This window comes from Marmota monax, unplaced genomic scaffold (genome assembly GCF_021218885.2).
Source record: "Marmota monax isolate L192 unplaced genomic scaffold, Marmota_monax_Labrador192_F-V1.1 WCK01_AAM20220418_F8-fsc00206, whole genome shotgun sequence".
Classification (NCBI taxonomy): domain Eukaryota; kingdom Metazoa; phylum Chordata; class Mammalia; order Rodentia; family Sciuridae; genus Marmota; species Marmota monax.
The window spans coordinates 1,372,861-1,393,428 of record NW_026694490.1 but is presented as its reverse complement, the minus strand read 5'-3'; the positions used below and the strand labels follow the sequence as shown (position 1 = coordinate 1,393,428).

At 36.5% G+C, this 20,568-nt stretch overlaps 1 protein-coding gene across 1 annotated transcript in view; it reads left to right on the top strand.

Annotated features, from left to right (window-relative positions):
• The first annotated feature begins 291 nt into the window (after window positions 1-291).
• Window positions 292-20,568, top strand: part of Cenpi (centromere protein I) — an 81,891-nt gene continuing 61,614 nt past the window's right edge. Inside the window, exons 1-6 of the mRNA XM_046419195.2 lie at window positions 292-372; window positions 540-705; window positions 1,987-2,210; window positions 3,220-3,357; window positions 6,368-6,486; window positions 6,775-6,882. Of these exons, the coding sequence (XP_046275151.1) occupies window positions 2,000-2,210; window positions 3,220-3,357; window positions 6,368-6,486; window positions 6,775-6,882 (576 nt within the window). The 5' untranslated portion in view covers window positions 292-372; window positions 540-705; window positions 1,987-1,999. The remainder of the gene's footprint in view (window positions 373-539; window positions 706-1,986; window positions 2,211-3,219; window positions 3,358-6,367; window positions 6,487-6,774; window positions 6,883-20,568) is intronic.

Genomic DNA, 20,568 nt, shown 5'->3' with positions numbered 1-20,568 from the left:
ATCATGTTAAATTTAACAATCTTGACACCAGTTACCGGTTCTACGCAAAATGACGAAACGCGAACATTATTAGAAAAGTGAGAACACCAGCCAATGTGCTAACTCCAGCAGCAACGGCCCACTCGCTGCGCTCACCCGGCTTAGGTAGGTGGGGCAAACCGCTCTGGGTAATTGGGTCTGCGTCATTGTCTGCGCGCGCCGACTCCCGCCATAGAGCTGTATTCCAACCAATCAGGCTCCAGCAGAGCATGTCACTCTGCCCAGTCGCCGCCTGTGTCTCCACGGCAGCGCATGCGCGGGGCGCGGCCCGCGCCTTTGAATCTAGAAGGCGGCTTTCAGACTCCAGAGCCTGGGGGCTGAGGAGTGTTTCGGGTGAGGAACTTTTAAACACCGTACGAAATGGGACCTCTGAGAGCGAGGGGACTATTCCAGCCTCTGAGGGCGGTACTGCACTGTGAAGGATAACTGGGATAGAGTTTTCTTCCCGCTCAGGAATTTGCCTAATGGGTGTTGACTTTGTTGGCTCTCTGCTTTGGCAGGTTGTGAGAGTGAGTGATCCTTGGCAAGCACTGGAACGGTTCACTCCATGGGGTCAGAAGCTGCTTCCCTGCTTTCTTTCTTAGGACTCTAGGAAACAACTCCAAGTTGGACAGTTCCATTGGATTGGACATATTTGTTACTCTACTGTTTTGGCATCTGTTCTAGGTAGGTGGGATTGAGTAAGCGTCATTACAATCATTCTCTTACTTTTCCCTATTTGAAGCCAAAAATTTAGAATTCATTCTTGGTTTTCCTTTCTTTTTCTTACATCTCATTCTTTAGTCACAGCCTGTCCAATCTACCTTCACAACATATACTGAATCAAGTCTTTTTCCATCATCTTCTGGACTTCTGCAAGATCCTTTAAGTGGTCTCTTGCCGCTCTTTGACCCCTAACATTTTAGTCTCCATACTGCAGATAAAATGGTCTTAAAACACAAATTGGATATTGCTCCCTCCTCTAACCACCTCCGTCCTCCTCTCCCTGTGGGAAAATCCAAACTCCTTATCGCTGGCCTACAAGACCCAGTATACTCCCTGGCTGCCTTTCTGACTCTCACCACCCTTTGCCTCTTTGCACTCTCACCATACTGGTGTTGCTGCCGTTTCATTAATATACAAAACACTTTCTTGCTTTAAGGTCTTAGTATGTTTTCCTTTTCCCTCCGTATAAACTCTTCTTTCACTAGATGTTTACATGGTAGGTTCCTTGACACCCAAATATCAGCTTAAAGGTCACCTCAGAAGGGCTTTCTCTGAACACTTATTTCAAAGTAGATTCCCACCCCACGCTATTTCTATCACATCCCTGTGTATTCGTTATTATTTGTTATTGGTTGATTCTTACTTTTCCCCAGCCTCTCACTCCAGTGTAAGTTTCATGAATGTAGGGACCTTGATTGTTTTATCCCTGGTAGGTAGAATTATGCTTGGCATATAGACAGTGTTCAGTAATTACTTTCTGAATACATGCATTAATAAGTGGAGAATGTTTCTGTCTTGAGAATGTTTAGTCTGCCTCCCAGTTTGGCTTTTTAACTACGCAGTTTTAACTGAGCACTGACAAAGTAGGGAACATAATGATTAAAAGCAAAATCAAGGAGGAATACAGAAAATAGGAGTGGAGAAAGTAGAGTACATGAGGTTTATTAGTTTTGGACTTGCTTATATGATATAGCCATTCTAAGAGGGCACTTAAATTTCACAGCTGATAAATGTTACCTTCTCCAGTTGTTAGTTTCTCTTTAGGTCAAGGTAAGCTTTTGAAAAAGTTAACCTGTAGGTTTTATTTTCTAGATTATTGTCAACTTATTTATTGAATGCCTTTTATGTGCCAGGTACTAAGTACTAAATGTGGGAATATAGGTAGATGTGACCCCTGTCTTTTTGGGGAAAAAAGGTATTGTTTGGCTGACTAATGATAACTTGACACTTGTTTCTCTATAGAACATATGCAATAATGTCACCTCAAAAGAGAGTCAAGAATTCCCAGGCACAAAATAGAACTTCACAAGTTAGTAATAGATGTCAGACCAAACTCTCAGCTTGGAAAGCAAAACCAAGCAACTCAAAGAGCATCTTGAAACAAAACAACACAGTGGAAGATTGTGAACATGGTGATGATCAAGCTGAAGATGCTCTGCAAATAACACTGGAATACTTTGAAAAAGGTAAAGACAGATCATTTCCTTATGAAAGTCCTATTTTGATAAAAATACTTATTTATTTATTTATTTTTTTTAGTTTTTTCAGCGGACACAACATCTTTGTTTGTATGTGGTGCTGAGGATCGAACCGCGGGCCGCACGCATGCCAGACGAGCGCGCTACCGCTTGAGCCACATCCCCAGTCCTAAAAATACTTATTTTTTTCTTAAGATTTTTTTAAAGGAAAACATGTTTTTTTTTTCTCATTTATGCTTTTGTTTATTTACATTTGTTGAACATTTACTATACATCAGTGTTCTAGGTATTATTATGGACACATAATGAAACATCTTTCTCAGTGGAGTGGTTTCCAAACTGCTGTATATTGTGATCACCTGAGAAATTTAAAATATATTGATGCCTAGCATCCACACTTAGACATTCTGATTTTTTAAAAATATTTTTTAGTTGTCAATGGATCTTTTACTTGTTTATATGCACTGCTGAGGATCAAACCCAGGGCCTCACACATGCCAGGCAAGTATTCTACCACTGAGCCACAACTCTAGCCCTTAGACATTCTGATTTTATTGGTGTAAGATGCAACCTGGCATTAGGACTTCTTTTATTTTTTGTGGGACTGGGGATTGAACCCATGGCCTTATGCATGGGAGGGAAGCACTCTACCAACTGATCTATTTCCCCAACCTGCATTAGGGCTTCTTAAAGGCTTCCTAGGTGATTCCAATATATAGTAAATTTTGAGAACCATTGTCCTAGTGTTTAAAGAGACTATAGTCTAAGTTGAGTGTTTCTAGTTAATTTATAGCAAGGGTGCCAGAACATGATTCAGTTTTTCTCACTGAAAGTACTGTTGCTGTTAAATATTTTAGACTTTTAAAGGCTTTCAAGGGTGGGATTTTTTTTTTTTTTAGGTAAAGCCATTCCTTTAGTGCATGCCGAGTTATAATTGTTGGGGTTAAGGACTGAAAAAAATTTAAAGGGCTTATTATTTAATTATTCTTTTCTTAAGGTCCTATTAAAACTTCACGAAGTAAAAATAAAATCTTGGAAAAACACTTGAAAACTGTGGAGAATATGGCTTGGAAGAATGGGTTAGTTCCAGACGCAATTGACATTCTATTAAATGCAGCACTCAGTGGCAAATTTGGTATGTCAAGTGGATACATTTGTCATGTGTTTGCTATTGGTTTTGCCTTTCAGACTTTGAATTAGATTGTTCATTGGAATCAGTTGCAGTTCTTTATTTTGCTATTCTCTTAAGATTAATCTGGTAAGATTATAAAATAGCCTTTCTTGTGTTCAGAGTACTTTATGAGCCCCAAATTTTTGTTTGTGTATTGCTGAAATGACCAATTATCACCTCTTTACAAATTAAACGTGGAATCTTGTCACCAAACATGGAATCATTTTTAGTTTTTTTTTCTTTTTTTGATTAAGCATAGATAATATTTTATTTATTTTTTGAAAATATTTTAAATAATGTTTCTGCAAGGAATTTTAGAGATCACTTAGTCTATTTCATTGCTTTTAGGTTTACTTATCTAGGACAAGTTTCTATTTGCACTGCTTTCATTCTAGTGTCTGTGACCTTAACAGTCAAAATGCTTTTTCTTTTGTGTAAATGTTTCTTTTTCTGTTCTCAGATTATTGATTGGTGGATTGGGTAGGAGAGGTTCTTAGAAATAACACCTGGTCAATATTATTTTTACTTGAAAAGATTTCTTTCAACCTTCACTCATCTAAATTCAGAATTGCAAGGTATTTTAGTCCCTAAACATACCCATTTTAAAGAGGAGGAAATATTCCTAGAATAATTAGAGACTTTCCTTTTTTTTTTTTTCTTTTGGTACCGGGGGTTGATCTCAGGGGCACTCCACCACTGAGCCACATCCCCAGCCCTATTTTGTATTTTATTTAGAGACAGGGTCTCACTGAGTTACTTAGCACCTGGCTTTTGCTGAGGCTGGCTGTGAACTTGTGATCTTCTTGCCTCAGCCTCTCGAGCTGCTGAGGTTACAGGCATGTGCCACTGCACCTGGCAAACCTTTCTTTCTTTTTTTTTTTCCTAAGTTTTTTTTTTAATTGTAAATGGACACAAAATCTTTATTTTACTTATGTATTTTTATGTGGTGCTGAAAATCGAACTCAGTGCCTCATGCATGCGAGGCAAGTGCTCTACCACTGAGCTACAATCCCAGCCCAAGACTTTCTTATTGTCAGAGCAAAAACTGGGGAAATTAGATCTCCTATTGCACTTATACTGTACTACATGGCTAATGCTTTTTTTCCTACTTAAAAAAACAAACTAATACATTCATCAATACTGAATTCTTTTAATACTAAGTATTTCTTGACCCTGTGTATTAGCTTCCTTTGAGTATACTGGAGCATCCAATTTACAAGTGTGTGTGTGTGTGTGTGTGTGTGTGTGTGTTTTAAAGTAACAACACTGTACTAACTAAATTCAATCTGTGACTCAAGTATTTTTTTTCCTCTTTTACCTGATTAGTTCTGTGTGTTTTCTTAGAAAATTAAGTTAGACCTAATAAAACTGACTTTTATTCTTGTAGGTAATGGTTTCAAATTGTTTGGTTCTAATACCTTTCCAGGAGTCCATGTTGATTAGTGTCTATCAAGATCAATTTTACCACTCAGTTATCCCATTAAAAGATGTATAGAATGTACATTTTTTTATATTTTGGAATTTAGTGATATTAATGGTTAGGGAGTTTTCATGTTATATGCCATTGTGTTTCAAAAGGCATGTCTCAGGCTCTGGAAACTTGTACATAACAATTTAAAGTGAAACACTCTGCCTCTCTGTTTTCATTTTTCTGTTGGGCTGGAATTTATCGAGGTTGAATATGACCTCCTTAATTCCTTTTCCCTTTTAGTTAGTTCTATGATACCTCTCCATCTGTACTAGATCTTTATATATAGCTCTTTTGGGAAATTGAAATGCATATTTAGATGCATATTTAGGGGACAATTATACTAGAAATATCATTATAATTAGGTGCAAAAGGACTTTAGATCCTGAGAAATTAAAAAGTCACTGGAAGTAAAAATAAAGGTAGTATTGAGTTCCTTCTTTGATTTGGTATATGTGTAAGGTGTTAATGGTGAGACTTTAAAAATTTAAAAAGGTTAGTGAATGGGAGTGGGAGAGGAAAAAATATAAAAACAAGAAACCTCAGAGTGGAAAGCAGGGATTTTTATTCTTGTGATTTTTTTTTTTTTAACTTGCCATCACTGCTTTCTTTCTTCTCCACAGGGTGATGACATATATTTTAATTATTGAAGCTTATTGAATAGAAGTTAGAATAAAGAGTATACAAAGCCAGTGTCTGTAACATCATTTCTGTTACCAGATGAGAGAATACCATGGAGGCCAGAAGGCAAGATGGAAAGATTAGAGTAGGATAAAATAATATCACCTCCAGCCAATTCCAAGAAGATCTGTTTCATTCGGCTATCCTTCCCCGTTTTATGGAGCAGTGGAGGCTACAAATTTATTTATTTATTCTTAACTGTAGCATCTCATGCAACATGTCTACTAGTCTGAAACCAGTCTATTTTGCCATTAAAAATAAGAAAAATTTGATATTTCCCTGTGATTATAGACTTTTAAAAAAATATTTTTTAGTTTAATTGCCAATGGATTTTTAACTTTGTTTATTTTATGTGATGCTGGGGATTGAACCCCATGCCTCATGCATGCTAGGCAAGCGCTCTACCACTGAGCCACAACCCCAGCCCTGATTAAAGACTTTTTAAAGATATAATTTACATACCATAAAATTCATGCATTTGAAAGTTCAGTGTTTTAGCGTATTCCCAGAGTTGTGCTATTGTTACCACTGTGTAATTCCCAAATATTTTCATCACTTCAAAAAACAAAACTTGTGTTCATCCTCCCCTTTAAAATAGAAATATATGGGCCAAATAATTTGCTTCATATTTTATTTCAGGATCTGAAAGTACAATTTTGTTTTGACTAGTGTTTTATAATGATGATAAGAGGTACTAAATGTTATATAGTGTGTTGGTTTTTATTGCCTTAAAGGTAAAGTATTATTTGTATGACCAATAGTGAAGAATAGTAAGTAAACAACTGAGATATTAAAACATAGTTTAATTTCAAGTTTGTTGTCCAGGGAATGCTGTAAATACTCGGATACTGAAGTGCCTGATTCCAGCAACTCTAATATCAGAACATTCTGTGGTTAAGGCAGTCTCCTGGCTCTGTGTTGGCAAGTGTTCTGGTAGCACCAAGGTAATCTTTTTAAACACTTTGATGGTAAGTCATTCAGAACCACTTAAGGGCTAGTGAGGAAGAGCCACTTATGAAGTAATGGACGTGGTTTTTTGTGTAAAGCCTGTAGTTTTGGAACAGTATAGCTTGATACGAGGACTCTGTTCGAACAGAAATTTTTACTGAAAAATAAAATCTATTATTGTACTTTGTGATACAAGCGTCTAAAACAGCCTTGAGGGGGAAATTAAGCTCTTCTATGCCCGTTAGTTGTATTTTTCTAAAGATAAGTTTTTTGACTCTCGATAGGTACTTTTTTATCGATGGCTGGTTGCAATGTTTGACTTCATTGATAATAAGGAGCAAATTAACTTGCTTTATGGCTTCTTTTTCGCTTCATTGCAAGATGATGCACTGGTAAGTAAACACTGGATGCATCTAGCATCAATCAAATAGTACATGGATGTGAATTGATGCACCATATATGCTTCAGGGTGCTACAATGTGTTTTTCTGTATTTATTTAAAAATATATCAAATATACAGAAATTAGAGAATAACATAACAGCACTTCACTTTCTCTCAGATTAATTATTGCCATATTTGGTCTATATCATCTTTTAGGGAAATAAAAATATTACAGATTGAGTTGATTCCACATTGCAGTTTCTTTGCTGGTCTATAGCAGTGATTACCATTTTTTTCTCTCTTAAACCACTTAAGCAAACTCCATTGGGTCACTTACTCTACATTTTCTTGATTAACACTGCAAAAATTTCATCACAATTAATGATAAGGAGAGGATTACTTTTCATGAGTTGCCAATGGACTGATTATGATTAAATGACATAATTATTCCCATTAAAAACATTAATAACTCTAAGAAATCAATCTACTGTCCACCTGGAAGACTTTCAAGGATCATTAGTAGTGAGTGACACATCTAGCTGAATTTTTCCTATAAGAAAGGAATTCTTTCACTAATTTCATTTTTAAAAATTCATGTTTCAGGGGGCCGGGGATGTGGTTCAGTGGTAAAGTGCTTGCCTAGCATATGTGAAGCACTGAGTTCAATCCCCACCACCACCAAAAAAAAAAAAAAAAAAAAGATCATGTTTCATCCAGGCATGGTAGTATGCTCTTGTAATCCCAGCTACTTGGGAGGTTGGGGCAGGAGGATAGCTAGATCAAGGACAACCTGGACAACTTAGTGGGACCCTGTCTTAAAAATAAAAAAAGGCCAAAGGGATGAGATTGTAACTCACTGGTAGAGTGCTTGCTTAGCATTCACAAAGTCCTGGGATCAATCCCTGTACTACGCGCCCCCCCCCCCCAAAAGTTGTTTCTGTTGTGTTTTTTGTATTGTACTAGGCAAAAGTAGAAGATTTAGGCTTTAGCACAGAGTTTCTGTACTCCAAGAATTTAAAGTTTAATTGGGGAATTAAGGAAAGCATATGAGGTTAAATAACTTGAGGGTGAAATTATCAAAGACAATGTATGGTAGTGTGAGGATAGTACTTCCAAGAAGGAATAGAACACTGTAAATCAGAGGGATTAGAAAAAACTTCATGAAGTATGTAGATGTTTGAGCTGGGCCTTGAAGGTAGAATAGAATTTGGGATTTGATGAGAGGAAAAAATATTTGATATAATGGGAATATTTCAAGCAAAGTTCAATATGTGTATTTTAGGTAATGATGACTAGAAAAACATGTTCAGTACAAACCCATTTTTTTCTAAGTATTTTTTATCTGTAGTTGGTTGAATCTGCTGATGTAATCTGCAGATAGAGGCTGACTATAGCTGTTTATGGAAATGAGAATGAAAGTTGACTATGGACAGTTTGGAAGGTCCAGATGAAGTTAGAGAACATGAATTTGGGACCTTACAAATATGCAAGAGGGATAGGCAGGGTGGTACATGTCTGTAATCTCAGTGACTCAGGAGGCTGAGGCAGGAGGATCACAAGTTCAAGGCCAGCCTTGGCAACTTAGTGAGGCCCTAAGTAATTTAGTGAGACCCTATCTCAAAATAAAAAGTAAAAAAGACTGGGAATGTGGCTTAAGGGTTAAGCTCTGGGTTCAATCCTTGGTACAAAAAAAGAAAAAATACCCAAACACCAAATACACAAAAGAGTGGTTTCTCCAGAGTTATGACAAAGGTACAAGAGAGTGATTAAACTTCTGGACCATGGAGTGAAAAGGGAAGAAAGTGAAGACAAAGGAGTGTAGATCTGGAGCACATACAGCTTAGATTCAGGATGCCGTGATGACATTCAAGAAACATTGAGATTAAAAAGTGGACTGAGGGCTGGGGATGTGGCTCAATTGGTAGAGCGCTTGCCTGGCATGCGTGTGGCCCGGGTTCCATCCTCAGCACCACATACAAACAAAGATGTTGTGTCCGCCCAAAACTAAAAAATAAATATTAAAAATTCTCTCTCTCTCTCTCTCTCACCTCTCTCTTTAAAAACAATTTAAAAAAAATAAAAAAAAGTGGACTGATAACAAGTTATAGCACTGAAGTTTAAGATTTCAGGAGGGGATGATTCAATGTAATGGCAAGGTTCTGAGAGACTATCAGGTGATTTGTTGAAGTACAGTGAGGAAATGAACATTATTAGAGTAGATATTTTCTATATCCTTATGGATTTTTTGTTGTTGCTGCCCATCCGTCAGTTACTGAGAGGTATGTTGAAAATCAGCTATGAAGGCAGATTTGTCAGTCTTCCTTTAAAATTCTCTCAATTTTTGTTCTCTATATATTTTGTGTGTATTATTAGATATATGCACAATTATATATATATATATATATATATATACACACACACACATATATGTATGTATATATGTGTATATATATATATAATTGTGCATATACCTAATACACACAAAATATATATAGAACATATATATGTATGTATATATGTGTATATATGTGTATGTGTATATGTGTGTGTGTGTGTGTGTGTATGTATGTGTGTATATATATATATTTTCTTCTGGTGCTACGGCTTGAACCCAGGGGTGCTTAACCACTGAGTCACATCCCCAGCCCTTTTTATTTTAAGACAACATCTCACTAAGTGGCTGAGGCTGTGATCCTCCTGCCTCAACCTCCTTAGTTTCTGGGATTATAGGCTTGTGCTATCATTCTGGCCACAATCATAATTCAATCAAACTTTATATCATGGAGTAACCCTTTGGTGTTAAAATGTTTTTCATCTTAGTTCAATTGTTTGTCTTATATTGGCATTGCTACCCTGCCTTTATTTTGGTTAGTAGCTGCTTAGTATATTTCCATCTTTTTTTTTTTTTTTTTTTGGTACCAGGAATATAACCCAGGGGTGCTTAACTCCTGAGCCACAATCTCCAGCCCTTTTTATTATTTATTTTGAGACAGGGTCTTACTAAGTTGATCAGGGCCTTGCTAAGTTGCTGAGGCTGACCTTGAACTTGTGATCCTCCCGCCTCAGCCTCCAAAGCTTCTGGAGTGATTATGGGTGTGTACCACTGTACCTGGCTATATTTCCATCTTTTAATTTTTTAAAATTTGTTTTTACATACTAGGGATTGAACCCAGAGGCACTTTACTGCTGAATTACATCCTCGGCATGTTTTTTTTTTTTTTTCCAATTTGTGGTTCTTTTTTTAAAAGTTCATTATAGTTATACATAATATTGGGGTTCATTTTGACATATTTATATAAGCATGAAATATAGTTGACTCCAATTAAGTCTCCAGTATTTCCCTTTCTCTGCTCTCCTCCCTCCCCCTGTCCCCTTTCCTATACTCTACTGATCTTCTATTTATTTATAGTTTTTTAAAATTACTGTATTATGGATATACATAATATCAAATTCACTGTGGTCTATGCACATATGTATATAGGAAAGTTTGGTTAGATTCATTCCACTGTTTCTTTTCCTGTCCCTCCTCCCCCCTCAATCCCCTTTCTCTACTCCACTGATCTTCTATTTTCATGAAATGTCCCCTGACTTTCTTCTTTCTTTATCCATATTTTGGTCTAGCTCCCAGTTATGAGAGAAGAACATTATGCTAAGTGAAATAATCCAGACCCATTGACTTTTTGGGTCTGGATTATTTCACTTAGCATAATGTTCTTCAGTTTCTCTTATTTACCAGCAAAGGTCATAATTTCATGTTTTTTTTTTAATCCCTGAGTAAGACTCCATTGTATGTATGTATGTATGTATATATATATATATATATACACATACCACATTTTCTTTATCCATTGAACCCTTTTATTATTTATTTGTTTGTTTGTTTATGGTACTGGAGATTGAACCAAGAGATGCTTTGCCATTGAGCCACATTCCCCAGCCATTTTATTTTTTATTTTAAGACAGGGTCTCTTGCTAAGTTGCTTAGGGCCTTGTTAAATTGCTGAGACTGGCCTTGAACTTGCAATCCTCCTGTCTCAGCCTCCCAAATCACTGGGATTACAGGCATGAGCCACTGCACCCAGTTTATTTTTTATTTTGAGACAGGGTCTTGCAAAGTTGCCTGGGCTGGCCTCAAACTTGTGATTCTCCTACCTCAACCTCACAAGGAGATGGGATTACAGGCATGCACCACTGAGCCCAGCTGCAGTCTTTTGATTTTTAAAAAAATCCTTTTCTACCCTTACATCTCAGATGTCTCTTTTTAAAATTGCATACAACTCTGTGTGGTGTGGTGCTGGGGATTTAACCCAGGGCCTTGTGCATGTTAGGCAAGCATTCTACTGCTGAGCTGTATACCCCAGACCCTGGATTTTAGTTTTGCTCTTTTTTTTTTTTTTGTGGGTTCTAGAGATTGAACCCAGGGGCACTTAACCTCTGAGCCACATCCCCAGCCCTCTTTTTATATTTTATTTAGAGACAGGGCCTTGCTGAGTTGCTGAGGCTGTCCTTGAACTCAAGATCCTTGTGCCTCAGCCTCCCCAGCAACTGGGATTACAGACATGCACCACTGTGCCCTTGTTTGATGATTTTTATTTTTGTTTATTTTATTTCTTTTTACTTGTATATTGATTATTGGTTTGGTAGAAATAAACTCAAATATTTTATTTTAGGTTTTCTAACCCCTCTCCCCCAATTCTTCTCTCTTTTCTTTTTTTCTACTTTCTTTTGGAATGATTGTGGTTTTCCCTTTATTTTTGTTGGGAAATTACATAATCTGTGCTCTTTGGTGTTTTTGTACTGATTTTAACATACTTTCCTAAAGTGTAAGGATAACTGGTATCTTTATCTTGTATAATTCAAGGAACCTAGAGTGCTTTAACTCTGATCACATCCCTCAAAGTTATATGTTATTGTTTGGTATTTCTTCTCCATCCTCCTGTATGCACATAAAGCAGACATTATCTTTACAGTTGTTTATTTCCATTTACCTTCATATGTTTCTATTTTTTAAATATTATTTTAGTTGTAGAAGGACCTTTATTTTGTTTATTTTTATGTGATGCTGATGATCGAACTCAGTGCCTCACACATGGTAGGCAAATGCTCTACCACTGAGCTATAGCCCCAGCCCTACCTTCATATTTACTAGTATCCTTTTTAATTTTTTTTTATTATAGATGGACAGAATACTTTTATTTTGTTTGTTTTTATGTGGTGCCAGGGATCAAACCTAGTGCCTCATGCATGCTAGGCAATCAGTCTACCACTGAGCCACAACCTTGGCTCTATTTAACAGTGTTTTTGCTCATCATTTGCTTTTTGTATCTTAGACCTTTTTTTAAAAAAAAAAATCTTTATTTATTTATTTTTATGTGGTGCTGAGGATTGAACCCAGAACCTTATACATTCTAGGCAAGCACTCTACCACTGAGCCACAACCCCAGCCCCTCTTAGACCTTTAATATGAGATCATTTGCAATTTTTTTGTCTTAACAGTATACTTAATATACTGTAGACTATTATTTCAATGAAAATCTGTTGATTATAAATGCTCTGTCTGAAAAAGTCTTTATTTTTTTTTCCTTAATTTATTATATATGACAGCAGAATGCATTAAAATTCATATTACACATTTAGAGCACAATATTTCATATCTCTGGTTGTGCACAAAGTAGAGTCACACGATTTGTGTCTTCATACATGTACTTAGGGTATTGATGTCCATCTCATTCCACCATATTTCCTACCCCCATTCCCCTCCCTTCCCTTCTCTCCCTTTGCCCTTTTTTAGAGTTCATCTAATCCTCCAATGACCCCCAACCCCATTATGAATCAGCATCCTTAAATCAGAGAAAACATCTGGCAGTTTGTTTTTTTGGGACTGGCTAACTTCACTTAGCATTATATTCTTGAACTCCATCCATTTACCTGCAAATGCCATAATTTTATTCTCTTTTAATGCTGAATAAAATTCCATTGTGTGTGTGTGTGTGTGTGTGTGTGTGTGTGTGTGTGTGTATATATATATATATATCACATTTTTCTTTATCTATTCATCTACTGAAGGGCATTTAGGTTGGTTTAACTATTGTGAATTGTACTGCTATAAAAATTGATGAAGCTGTGTCCCTGTAGTATGCTGTTTTTAAGTCCTTTGGATATAGACGGAGGAGTGGGTTAGCTGGGTAAAATGGTGGTTCCATTCCCAGTATTCCAAGTATTCTCCATACTGCTTTCCATATTGGCTGCACCAATTTGCAGTCCCACCAGCAATGTATGAGTGTGACTTTTTCTCCACATCCTTGCCAACACTTATTGTTGTTTGTCTTCTTAATAGCTGCCATTCTGACTGGAGTAAGATGAAATCTTAGAATACTTTGATTTGCATCTCTCTAATTGCTAGAGATGTTGAACATTTTTTCATATGTTTTTTGATTGATTGTATATCACCTCTGAGAAGCGTCTGTTTAGTCCCTTGGCCCATTTATTGATTAGGTTATTTGTGTTTTTGGTGTTAAGATTTTTGAGTTCTTTATACATCCTAGATATTAGTGCTCTATCAGTTGTGCATGTGGTAAAAATTAGCTCCCAAAATGTAGTCTCTCTATTCACCTCACTGATTGTTTCTTTTGCTGAGAAGAAGCTTTTTAGTTTGGATCCATCCCATTTATCGATTCTTGATTTTATTTCTTGCACTATAGGAGTCTTATTAAGGAAGTTTGGGCCTAATCTGACATTATGAAGATTTGGGCCTACTTTTTCTTCTAATAGGCGCAGTGTCTCTGGTTTAATTCCTAGGTCCTTGATCTACTTTGAGTTGAGTTTTGTGCATGGTGGGGGATAGGGGTTTAATTTCATTTTGTTGCATATGGATTTCCAGTTTTTCAAGATCATTTGTTGAAGAGGCTATGTTTTCTCCAATGTATGTTTTTGACACCTTTGTCTAATATAAGATAACTGAAGTTATGTGGGTTTGTCTCTGTGTCCTCTGTTCTGTACCATTGGTCTACAAGTCTCTTTTTGGTGCCAATACCATGCTGTTTTTGTTACTATTGCTCTGTAGTACAGTTTAAAGTCTGGTATAGTGATGACACCTGCTTTACTCTTCTTTGCTAAGGATTGCTTTAGCTATTCTGGGTCTCTTATTTTTCCAGATGAATTTCATGACTGCTTTTTCTATTTCTATGAGGAATGTCATAGGGATTTTGATTGGAATTGCATTAAATCTGTATAGTGCTTTTGGTAGTATGGCCATTTTGACAATATTAATTCTGCCTATCCAAGAGCAAGATAGATCTTTCCATCTTCTAAAGTCTTTAATTTCTTTCTTTAGAGTTCTGTAGTTTTCGTTGTAGAGGTCTTTCACCTCTTTCATTAAGTTGATTCCCAAGTGTTTTACTGGTTTTTAATGTAGTCACAGTAAGTGTAATCATAAGCCTACTCAGTTTTAGAATATTTTCATCATCTCAAAAAGAAAACCCAAGCCAAACATGGTGGCACATGCCTGTAATCCTAGCAGTTTGGGAGGCTAAGACAGGAGGATAGCGAGTTCAAAGCCAGCCTCAGCAACTTAGCCAGGCCCTAAGCAAATTAGTGACACCCTGTCTCAAAAATAAAACATAAGGGGCTGGGGATATAGCTCAATTGGTAGAGTGCTTGCCTTATATGCACAAGGCCCTGAGTTCAATTCTCAGCACCAAAAACAAACAAACCAAAACAACCAAAATCAAAAACATAAAGGTTTGGGGTTGTGTCTCAGTGGTTAAGTGCTCCTGGGTTCACCCCCTGGTACCCCTCGCCCCAAGGAAGAAACCCCGTACCCTTTTATTGTCATCCTCCTCATGTCTAATTTCCCCTAGCTCTAAGAAATCTCTAATGTATTTTATGTCTTTATAGATTCACCTATTCTGAAATTTCATATAAATGGAATCTTATAATATGTGGTCTTTTTGGGAGTGGCTTCTTAGCAAAATGTTTGTAAGCTTCATGTTGTAGCCTATATAGTGCTTCTTTTTAAAAATCTGTTGTGTTTTTTTATTTCATAAAATTCACTATTTTAGTTCTTTTTTTTTTTTTTTTTTCTTTTGTGGTGCTGAGGATCGAACCCAGGGCCTTGTGTTTGCAAGGCAAGCATCCTATCAACTGAGCTATATCCCCAGCCCATAAAATTCACTATTTTAATGATTTTTGTGGGGGCTAGGGGTGTGGCTCAGTGGTACAGCAATTGCCTTGCATGTGTGAGGCTCTGGGTTCAATCTTCAGCACCACATATAAATAAATAAATAAAATAAAGGTATTGTGTCCATCTACAACTAAAAATTTTAAAAAAAGATTTTTGTGTATAATTCAGTAGCATGAATTACATTCACAATGTCATGCAGCCATTACCACTATTTCCAAAAATTTTTAATACCTCAAACAGAAACTCTATGCATTAAGCAATAACTTCCCATTCCTGCTACTCCTTTGCTCCTGATAACCTATAGTCTACTTTCTGTTTCTATGAGTTTACCTATTCTAAGTACCTCATATAAGAAGAATCATGTGGTATTATCCTTTTGTGTCTGACTTCTTTCACTTAGCATAGTATCTTCAAAGCTTATCCATGTTATAGCATGTAATGGAACTATATTCCTTTTTATGGCTTAATAGCATTCTCTTCTATGCATATACCACGTGTTTGCTTATCTATTTGTCTCTTGATGGGCATTTGGATTGTTTTTACCTTTTGGCTATTGTGAATGATGCTGCAGTAAGCATGTTAGATAATAAAGTATCCCTTAGTATTTGTGGGGAATTGTTTCTAAGACCCCTCATGGATACCAAAATCCATGGATGTTCAATTCCCTTATATAAATGATGTAGTATTTGTAGATAACCAATGCATATCCTCCTCTGTATTTTAAATAACCTCTAGACTATGTATAATACCTAATGCAATGTAAATTTTATTTAAATATTTCTTATACTGTATCACTTAGGAAATAAAGTCAAGCAAAAAGCTTGTACATTTTCAATACAGACGCAGTTTTTAATTTTTTTATTTTGTATTTTTATTCTTTTTAGATATACATGATAGTAGAGTGGAGTGTATTTTGACATATATACATGGAGTATAGCTTATTCTAATAGGATTCTATTGTGGTTGTAGATGATGTAGAGTTTCACTGGTCATATATTCATATGTGAACATAGGAAAGTTATGATCAATTCATTCTGCTGTCCTCCCTCCCTTCCCTTCATTCCCTTTTGTCTAATCCAATGAATTTGTATTCTTCCCCCTGCCCCAGATGCAGTTGTTTTTTTTTTTTTTTTACCTGAATATTTTGATCCATAGTTGGTTGAATCTGCAGATGTAGAAACTGGGAGATAGAAGGCTGACTAGCTGTTCAAGTTTCTATTTTCACTTATTTTGGGTTTATACATAGAATCAAAATTACTGTATCAAATGGTATTTCTGTTTAAATTTTTATTTACTTATTTTTAAAATTTTCATATTTATATTTATTTATGTATTTATTTTTATGTGGTGCTGAGGATTGAACCCAGCACCTTGTACATGCTAGGCAAGCGCTCTACTGCTGAGCCACAACCCCAGCTAACTTTTTTTTAATAAGATTTTTTAGTTGTAGTTAGACACAATATCTTTATTTTATTTATTTATTTTTATGTGGTACAGAGTATTGAACCCAGATCCTTGAATGTGCTAGGCGAGTGCTCTAATCCTGATCCACAACACCAGCCCCTCTGTTTAACTTTTTAAGGAATCGTCACACTGTTTTGCATAGTGGCTGAATGATATTTCATTCCCATCAAGAATGTGTCACAGGGTTTTGAGTTCTTCCCATCTTCACCAACACTTGTTATTTATGTGACTTTCTGATATAGTGGGCATAGAATGATATTTCACTGTTATTTATTTATTTTTTTGATGTTTTGTTTTCTGAGTCCTGGGGATTGAAACTAGGGCTGCTTTACTACTGAGTTACATTTCCTAGCCCTTTTTATTTTTTTATTTTTATTCTGAGACAAGGCCTTGCTAAATTAGGCCTTGCTTAATTGGCCTTAAACTTTGAATCCTCCTTCCCCAACCTCCTGAATCACTGGGATTCCAGGCCACTGTGCCTGGCTCATTGTTTTGATTTACATTTCCCTGATGACTATTTGTCTTGAACATCTTTTCATGTGCTTATTTTTGTATTTGTATATCTCCCCTGAAAATAGGTCTATTAAGATGCTTTTCCTGCTGGGCACCATGGGGCACACCTGTAATCCCAGCAGCTTGGCTCTGAAGACTGAGGCAGGAAGATTAGGAGTTCAAAGCTGGCCTCAGCCATTTAGCAAGGCTCTAAGCAACTTAGTGAGACTCTGTCTCTATTTTTTTCATTTTTATTTTTTGGTAGCAGGAATTGAACCTGGAGTGTTTAACCATTGAGCCACGTCCCAAGCCCTTTTTATATTTTATTTAGAGACATGGTCTTGCCAAGTGGCTTAGGGCCTTGATAAGTTGCTGAGGCTGGCTTTGAACTTGCCATCCTCCTTCCTTAAGCCTCCTAAAGTGCTGTGATTACAGGTGTGTGCCACCACACCCTGCTTATCTCTAAATAAAATATAAAAAATGCCTGGGGATGGTATGTGGCTCAGTGGTTAATTAATAGCCCCTGGGTTCAATGCTTGGTACCAAAAAGGAAAAAAACAATATGTGTGTGTGTGTATAAAACATATATAAGATACATGTAAAAATATATTTTACACACACACATACACACACACACACTTTTTCTGCTGGGTGTGGTGCTGTAAGTTTGTAATCCTAGAGGCTCAGGAAGCTGAGGCATTTAAGGGGACCCTGTCTCAAAAATAAAAATTAAAAAAAAAACAGCAAATAAACAACAACAACAACAACAACAAAAAACTGCTGGGGATGTGGCTCAGGGGTAGGTTGCCTTGGGCTCAATCCCTGGTACAAAACAAATTTTTTTTTCTATTTTTAACAGAGTGGTTTGTCTTTTATTGTTGGGTTGTAACGATTCTTCCTTTTTTTTTAGAAATAAGTCCTTTATCAAATCTATAATTTGCTTAGGAGTTACAACTAATTCTTTACTTGAGTATTTCCAGGTCATAACAGGTAGTGTTAATTCAAATTGTAGACCTACATAGAGCTGGCTGGTGGTTACAGAGTTTTGAGAGTAGTTTTATTTTATTTTCACCCAGTCCCAGGATCAAGACAGGAAAGTTTATTTGTTGTTATTGTCCACACAGTGGAATTTGTTTTTATTCTACAACCATATATTAGTGTATAACTTTTGTGGGTTCCAATTTTCTGATAGATCCCACTTTTATCTCCTGTAACATACCCCTTCCTGCCACACACATTTTGTAGCTATTAAACCCAGAAGTTGAAGGTTTCTAAGGTTTGGCAGAAAATCTTGATGAAAGAGCTCATTCAATATTTAGTATTCCCATATTTTATCTTTGTCTTTAGGAGCTGCAAATTCTTTGCTTTCATGTCAGCTCAGAAATATGCTTATACACTGAATACGATTTAAAAAAAATTGCTAAGTTATCAAGAAAGCAATTACCGTCATTGAGAGTATCTAATATACAATATTTCTATGAATAATAATCAGATCATTGGCATTAAGAAGGTTAATAAACTGTGAGGCTAATGTGATTTGCTGACCCAGAGCCTCTTGTATACTAGAAGTACTCTACCACTGAGTTATATAACCCCAGCCTTAAGATTGTGCCTTTTATAACTCAATTCATGGCATATAGTATGTAAAGTTCATGAGAACAGAACTTTTTGTCTATTTATTCAATAGTTAATAAATATTTCATGAGTGAATAGAACTGTTTATAAATGTCAAATGAAATGCAATCTCTTTGAGTACTTTTCCTTATACTAACTAGAGTATTTCTTTTTCACTTTGGCAAGAGGGAAGGGAGCCAACTTATTTTTCTTCTATCTTTTTTTTAAATTTTTTTCTTTTTAGTTGTAGATGAACACAATACCTTTATTTTATTTGTTTTTGTTTTTATTTATTTTTATTTTTATTTTTTTTTTAATTTTTTATTGTTGGTTGTTCAAAACATTACAAATTTCTTGACATATCATATTCCACACTTTGATTCAAGTGGGTTATGAACTCCCACCTTCACCCCATACACAGATTGCAGAATCACATCAGTTACACATCCATTGATTTACATATTGCCATACTAGTGTCTGTTGTGCTCCGCTGCCTTTCCCATCCTCCACCCTCCCCCCTCCCCACCTCTCCCCTCCCCTCCCCTCCTCTCTCTCTACCCCCTCCACTGTATAACCCTGAGGGTTCCATTTCCATGCAATTTCCCTTCTCTCTCCCTTTCCCTCCCACCTCTCATCCCTGTTAAATGTTAATCTTCTTCTCCTGCTCTTCGTCCCTACCCTGATCTTAGTTACTCTCCTTATATCAAAGAAGACATTTGGCATTTGTTTTTTAGGGATTGGCTAGCTTCACTTAGCATAATCTGCTCTAATGCCATCCATTTCCCTGTAAATTCTATGATTTTGTCATTTTTTAATGCAGAGTAATACTCCATTGTGTATAAATGCCACATTTTTTTTATCCATTCGTCTATTGAAGGGCATCTAGGTTGGTTCCACAGTCTTGCTATTGTGGATTGTGCTGCTATGAACATCGATGTAGCAGTGTCCCTGTAGCATGCTCTTTTTAGGTCTTTAGGGAATAGACCAAGAAGGGGAATAGCTGGGTCAAATGGTGGCTCCATTCCCAGCTTTCCAAGAAATCTCCATACTGCTTTCCAAATTGGCTGCACCAATCTGCAGTCCCACCAGCAATGTACAAGTGTACCCTTTTCCCCACATCCTCGCCAGCACTTGTTGTTGTTTGACTTCATAATGGCTGCCAATCTTACTGGAGTGAGATGGTATCTTAGGGTGGTTTTGATTTGCATTTCTCTGACAGCTAGAGATGTTGAGCATTTTTTCATGTACTTGTTGATTGACTGTATGTCCTCCTCTGAGAAGTGTCTGTTCAGGTCCTTGGCCCATTTGTTGATTGGGTTGTTTGTTCTCTTACTGTCTAATTTTTGGAGTTCTTTGTATACTCTGGATATTAGGGCTCTATCTGAAGTGTGAGGACTAAAGATTTGTTCCCAGGGTGTAGGCGCCCTATTTACCTCTCTTATTGTTTCTTTTGCTGAGAAAAAACTTTTTAGTTTGAGTAAGTCCCATTTGTTGATTCTAGTTATTAACTTTTGTGCTATGGGTGTCCTATTGAGGAATTTGGAGCCCGACCCCACTGAATGTAGATCGTAGCCAACTTTTTCTTCTATCAGACGGCGCGTCTCTGATTTGATATCAAGCTCCTTGATCCATTTTGAATTAACTTTTGTGCATGGCGAGAGAAAGGGATTCAGTTTCATTTTGTTGCATATGGATTTTCAGTTTTCCCAGCACCATTTGTTGAAGATGCTATCCTTCCTCCATTGCATGCTTTTAGCCCTTTTATCAAATATAAGATAGTTGTAGTTTTGTGGATTGGTTTCTGTGTCCTCTATTCTGTACCATTGGTCCACCCGCCTGTTTTGGTACCAGTACCATGCTGTTTTTGTTACTATTGCTCTGTAGTATAGTTTGAAGTCTGGTATCGCTATACCGCCTGATTCACACTTCCTGCTTAGCATTGTT